At 46.9% G+C, this 6,932-nt stretch overlaps 1 protein-coding gene across 1 annotated transcript; it reads left to right on the top strand.

Moving 5' to 3' along the window:
- Nucleotides 1–416: 416 nt before the first annotated feature.
- LOC119363509 (glucan endo-1,3-beta-glucosidase 1-like) lies at nt 417–6,481 on the top strand. Its single transcript, XM_037628879.1, has 4 exons — nt 417–725; nt 818–2,119; nt 5,737–5,764; nt 6,167–6,481. The coding sequence occupies exons 1-4, from the start codon at nt 644–646 to the stop codon at nt 6,351–6,353; spliced, it is 1,599 nt and encodes a 532-aa protein (XP_037484776.1). The 5' UTR covers nt 417–643; the 3' UTR covers nt 6,354–6,481.
- Nucleotides 6,482–6,932: the final 451 nt, after the last annotated feature.

The raw sequence follows: 6,932 nt of genomic DNA, 5'->3' as shown, positions 1-6,932 counted from the left end.
CGACTGTTTTTGAGATAGCTTACCACCCATGCCAAGTGGTTTGTTGTTGCGACTGTTGCAGTAGAAGAAACGGGCGAGGACAAGAAAGACAGGCTTGCACAGCCAGCTACTGGAGTGAAGTGGAAGTGTGAACCACTCTAAAATCTCTCTAATCTTAGTCCCCACCGGCCAGGTGGCTCAGTGTCACTGTCACGGGCTCGCTGCCGCCTGGACCTTATCCCTTCCCCACAAGAAAGAAAGACTTTTAATAAGCAAGATTAGATACTAATTAATGCGTACCGCTACTACCAAATAAACCTCATATCATAAAGAGAATCCATTCAAAAAAAGAGCTTCCCCTCGGAAAGGAAGCTAACAACCAAGAAAGAAAGCAAGAAACAAACAGCCAATTCGAGATTCATTCCGTCGCCAATCACCAACCCACCCCTTACCTTACCTTTGCCCCCCACCCCACACCCACACCACCGTCCTCCATCCTCGCACTCACTCCGCAATTCAGACAAGGAAAGGAAATTCCTGAAGAAAGCACGCGAGGAGCTCCTCCAAAGCACGCACCACCAATCTCTCTCGAAAGAGGAGAACCAATCCCATTCCCTTCCCTTCCCTTCCCTTCCCAGCAGGAGCAGGACAAGCTGGACGGACAATGGGGGCTAGGAGCAGAGGAGGCACACGCAGCCTGCTCCTCCTCTCGCTCCACCTTCTCTGCCTCCGTTCCTGTCTGCGCTGTAAGCTCTCCATCTCTCTCCATCCACATACGCTTGCTTGCCACTGCGCTCTCTTTCTGCGCCTGCTAATGTTTGCCTTGGTGTGACTGCAGGCTCGGTCTCGGCGGCGGGCTCCGGCGACCCCTACGTCGGCGTGACGATCGGCACGGCGGTGACCAACCTGTTGTCCCCGTCGGACCTCGCGGCGTTCCTCCGCGCGCAGCGCATCACCCACGTGCGCCTCTACGACGCCGACCCACGCCTGCTCTCCGCGCTCGCCTCCTCCGGCGCCACCGCCATCGTCGGCGTCCCCAACGACGAGCTCCTCGCGCTCGGCTCCTCCCCGGCCACCGCCTCCGCCTGGGTCGCCCGCCGGGTGCTCCCCTTCGCCGCCGCCAACTCCACCAGCCCGGGCCTCATCTCCGCCATCGCCGTCGGCGACGAGGTCCCCACCGCCCTGCCCTCCGCGCTCCCCATCCTCCTCCCCGCCATCCAGTCCCTCGCCGCCGCGCTCGCCGCCGCCAACCTCTCCTCCATCCCCGTCTCCACCCCGCTCCCTTTCTCCATCGTCCTCGAGCCCTTCCCCCCGTCCCAGGCCTACTTCAACCAGTCTCTCGCCAAATCCTTCCTCCTCCCGCTCCTCTCCCACCTCGCCAACACCTCCGCGCCGCTCATGCTCAACCTCTACCCCTACTACTCGCTGATGCAGAGCAGCGGCGTCGTCCCCGTCGACAACGCCATGTTCAAGCCGCTCCCGCCCTCGCTGGAGATGGTCGACCCCAACACGCTGCTCCACTACACCAACGTGTTCGACGCCATGCTCGACGCGGTGTACGTCGCCCTCAAGAACCTCAACGTCAGCGCCGGCATCCCGGTGCTGGTCACCGAGACCGGGTGGCCGTCCTACGGGGACCGCAAGGAAGAGCCGTACGCCAGCAAGGACAACGCCAACACCTACAACTCCAACCTCATCAAGCACGTCACGGAGAAGCCCGGGACGCCTATGCGGCCCGGCGCGCAGGCGAGCGTGTACATCTACGAGCTCTTCAACGAGGACCTGCGGCCGGGGCCGGCGTCGGAGGCCAACTGGGGGCTCTTCCACGGCAACGGCACGCCGGTGTACCTGCTCCACGTCACCGGGAAGGACGGTTTCTTGGGGAACGACACGACGGACCGGACGTTCTGCATCGCGTCGGACGACGCGGACGAGAAGGCGGTGCAGGCTGCCATGGACTGGGCATGCGGCCCCGGCCGGTCTGACTGCACGGCGATACAGCCCAGGGAGGGGTGCTACCAGCCCAACGACGTGCGGAGCCACGCCTCGTTCGCCTTCAACACCTACTACCAGTCGCAGGGCAAGGCCGGCGGCTCCTGCTACTTCCAGGGCGCCGGCATGGTCACCACCACAGATCCCAGTGAGTACTGCCACTTTCTGAATTCTGACGCATATACTCCTACTAGATAACATTGCTTAAGAAATGAATTTTCCTTGCTCCTCAATTTAGTGAGCATCGGTCGTTCTTGGGTTTGACATTTGATCATTCTCTCTGTTTGGTCTTCCAATGGCAATTGGTTGTGTGTAGTTTTCTGCCGTTCCTTTTGGCTACTTGATTGCTTGCTTGGGATTGACAAAGATTTAGAAAGCAATGCTTGTAGTCTCATGAACACTTATTCTCATGCTGGTGAGTGGCGACAGGGAGTGAGGAAGTGCACATCCTAAATTATCTGACAAGTGACTGCTTAGAGGTTTGCTCATTTGTCCCGTAGTTTCTAGGGACCCCCTTTAGGTCTTTAAAGACTTGCAACTGCTTATCGGTGTCGATGGTTGCATTTTTTTTTTTTTTTGAAAAGGAGGTCATCCCCCGGCCTCTGCATCGGACGCGGACAGATGGTGTCGATGGTTGCATAGACAGCACAGTATGGCGCCAGACCAATTCAGGGTAGACGTATAGTATTATGTCAATAATGCAATAAGCCAGTGGAAGTGTTTTTCTTCCGGCTTCAATTTTCATTCATGTAGGAGCGACGCCATTGTCACGCCCCAAAAGTAGATGGCAGTCATGGAAGACCATTCCTGAAAGTTGTTCGGTTTGTCTTATCATTGGAGATTGGAGACCACTTTGCAATTAGCATTTCCACGGCAAAGAAAGTTGCAATTAGTATTTGTTCCATTGATGTGGTTAGGAGAAGGGTTGCTTTTCCTTCTAGTTCTAGCCTTCTAGGTAGGGGTGTGACTAGTGCAGCAGCCAACCAAGTGTGCTATCTGGTAGGAATTGTTACTTGGGTCCTCCGGTCGGGGCCTGATTAAGCAAGCCTCTTAGGCTCGGAGTATGACTGCTCGAGAGGATTGTTCAGATATGACATTTCTATGAGGCTTAGTTGTGATCCTTTAGATAACTCATTAGTGCTACGAAAAGGTTGGTTTAGAACAAACTACATCATTCATTTTGCAGCAGCATTTCTGAAGCTTGCTCTGGTAACTCATCCGGCATCCGGGTCCCAGCTTTCAGAGACTTATGGATGAGATTTTGGTACCCATGGCCACTTAAGCGAAGCTGAGCTGGTTCTGGCTGTAGATTGTTTGATAGTACTCTGCCAAGTCTGCGAGTGCGAGAGTGCTCTGGGCGTGGAGCGTCTTGATCTGATTGGGGGCACGAGCACCCCCAGACACAGTGCCATTTCATAAAGAGAAAAAGGGCGCCGCAAGAGTGCAAAAAAGGAATCCCCTTTCTCGCATGTGAGTAGGAGCAACCATATGTTCACATCACATGCCAAGGCTACTACATTCGCACCTCTCCAGTCTTCACTCACATCACTTTCCTCAGCTTTACCATCTCATTCTTCTTACCAGGCTTGTTTTTTTACAAAAATAAATATTTCCTGAATCTGTTACCTATGAAATTCTTGCCCAAGTTTCAATTTCTTAATAGAGCCTTCAGAATCTCATCTGAACTCAGTGGGCAAATGATTGCTGTTTTACTTCTTCTCCTTTCGTTAAAGTATAATCATCACGGTTTTGGATGCATCTTCGTGCTTGTTTTTCATAGTGTCAAATATGGCTGCATTGAATTGCTCCCCCGTTCAACATATTTCAAACTGTTGGTGGAAAATTGTTTCAGATAAAGATCGCTACTCCTCAGAAAAGTATGGTCATGGCTAATTGTAAGGTAGTATAGGTCTCGCATACATTATGGCATGTGGCATGCTTCAAAAGCTAAAGCTGAGATCTGAGATCTTTCTTGTTACACATGATGACGTACGTGTAGATATTCCTGCATTGGTACGCACTGCATTTTCATGTGCAACCTACTCGGCTGGAGGTTTGAGCATTGTTGGGTAGCAACGGGAATCTTTGGAGTTCCGCCTTTTGGGGGGGCAATATCATACCTTGCCATATTTGATACAGTATTACTCCTACTCAAAGTCTCGTCGTCATGAACCCTATTGTTTCATGACATACAAGTACTAGATTGACCCTCTATATAGGTGTGCCCGTTTAACTGCTTTCGTGGCCTATGATCAACAGATGAACTATGGTCAATAACATCGTTCATATCACGATGCCTTGTTTAATCATGGTTCACCGACATTGACATAGAGGCGAGGCACTCTTGGCCTTTGGATTGCGGTACCGTTACCATCTCACAAGAGTTTTTTATCGAGCTAATGTAGCGAAACTGAAGTACTGAACTCACGCTAGTTGTAGCCAAGTAGGAACCTATTTGGACAGTGGCTGTTGTCCCGAACAAAAGCAAGTTTGATAATGATTTTTCGGATAAAATGTACTACGTACTACTAATATTTATGTTAGAGAAAAACTAAGGGAAAAGATGAAGTGCATGCTAGGATTTTTCAGATCTGGATGCCATCTAGACAGACCTTTTGAAATTCATAATACGGTTCAAGAGTCAAAGACAAAGTGTATCCATGCAAGTGGCCCATTGGAGTGTATGTGGGGAGCATGTATTGTTTGTCTGGTATGGGAATAGTATTATTATGGACACTTTCGTATGGTGTTCTCCCATTCTTCTTCCCTGGTTGATTTTTTTACACAGCAATGTTACAATGTGCTGATGCAGATTAGTACTTCGCCGGGGTCTGAACAGTTAGTGTTTCTGTATCTAATCTACTTATATCTTTTTCTTAGGGAAATACTTGTATCTTTTTAGTAAGTGTCAATCAGTCATTGACTGGTACGAGAAGTACCGAACGGAAGCTCTGTGTGTACTTGACTGACCTAAGATGTTAGGACGCCAACGGGGATGCGGATGCTGTCACACATGGGCCCAGCAAATAATAATTATGTGGTCCTTAGTGCCTACAGACTGTTTCCTTTTTCAAAATGGTAATGTGTGCTACAAATACTACAAATTGTTCATACACGTGGAACTGAAGTTAGATTCAGGCTTCCAATATCATACAAGAACTCATTTCATACGTAGATCCAATTCAATTTTGCAGCTTATACTATTTACTAAATCTAGCATGGATTCGTTCCTGCTTTTACTAGTAACGAGGGATTGTTCTGATGGTAGATTTGTACTCCCTCCGTCCGAAAATACTTGTCATCAAAATGGATAAAAAGAGATGTATCTAGAACTAATATACATCTAGATACATCCCCTTTTATTCATTTTGATGACAAGTATTTCCGGACGGAGGGAGTACTCCTGTGTTTATTTACAGGTGCAAATAACTGCTAGCACTCTGTTGAAATTTTCTTCATGTTCTCTTACCTATGTTCAGAAGTCACATTCTTTTTCCAGTCTCATCTGATATATTACACATTTCTAGGGTAGCTTATTTTGTTCAAATATTTGACTACTCTTATCAGCTATCACTGTATCATATATTGCCTCAAGGTAGTTAACAGACAAGGTGATAGCAAATTGCGCTTTCATGTTGATGCATTATCTAAATTTCATGCCAATGAGTTTGCTAGGCTGCTTTAATCTTTTACTAGTATTACTTTCAGATTAACGCTGAAGGTCCTTTCTGATTTTCTAACCAGTCGATACATTTTGTTGTACAGGTCATGATAGCTGCATCTTTGTTGGAAGGTACATTTCTGAATTTTTTATTGAAATGTCTGAAAGATCTTATACTTCATTATTTAAGATATGTCCAACCGATTTTGTATGCCACATAATACAAGTAACGTGGGTTAGAGTCCTTTGCTAATTGAGGAAATAGATAATTTTGATTTGCTTTCAAGTCTTTAAGTAGAATACTTACCAAGACATAATATAACCCCTGGAATTAACGAACCCTGAATTCCTACTAGAGCCTGAGAATGTGACGACCAACTTAAATTTCTAAGACTAGAAACTTCTTGTCTGAATCACAAATTCATAGCCTACTCTATCTTCTCAATATTGGACATATCTTAAATAGTGAAGTATAAGATCAAACCACAATTTTCACCAAATATGGACTACTTCTAATCCTGTATATTCATGCAGTAAATTGTATAGCAACGTCACCAAATCTGACGGTGCAAACACAACCACGACGCAAACAAGTGATGCAGAAGGATCTGCGGTATGGAGAATGAGAACAGGAAGGGAGAAAGGTTTCTTGTCCGTCCTCCGTTTGCTGTTGAGCCTTATGGTGGTGGTTATCATGACGAACTCAAACTTTTGGACATAACAGGAACGTGTTAATTGAAGAGAATTAGAATTTTTGGAATGACATATTAGAGGTGGGGGTGGTGGTTGTATGTTTAGTGATTCTTTATTGTTAGGTAAGCATCAATAAATTATTCTTATTTCTCTCTTCGAGATGCTTGATATGCTCAAATTTCAAACATCTCAAGACATCCGTGATGTGAAGTGACCTGACTTGTCGCAAAATGTACTCCTCCGTCCGAAAATACTTGTCGTCAAAATGGATAAAAAGAGGTGTATCTAGAACTAAAATACGTCTAGATACATCCCCTTTTATCCATTTTGATGACAAGTATTTTTGGACGGAGGGAGTATATCACAATCTTATTTTTGCGATGAATGTAGTACATGCTTAAGATGTCGGTTAAAGAACAAGAAGGATGAGCTTCTGTGATGTGGATGCAAGTAGGCCTTTCTCGAATTCGTTGAAACGGCACTATTAGAGTTGTGTCGAATATAGTGTACAAGGTAGGTTACAGTTAGACTTGTAGTAGTATTGTGTTTAGATAGGATATGGAGTCGTGTCCTAGTAGGACACTTGTATCCTAGGCCTTTCATATAT

Source organism: Triticum dicoccoides, chromosome 2B (assembly GCF_002162155.2).
Source record: "Triticum dicoccoides isolate Atlit2015 ecotype Zavitan chromosome 2B, WEW_v2.0, whole genome shotgun sequence".
Taxonomy (NCBI): domain Eukaryota; kingdom Viridiplantae; phylum Streptophyta; class Magnoliopsida; order Poales; family Poaceae; genus Triticum; species Triticum dicoccoides.
Note: the sequence above shows the minus strand (reverse complement) of the source record. Positions and strands in the feature narration are given on the sequence as shown.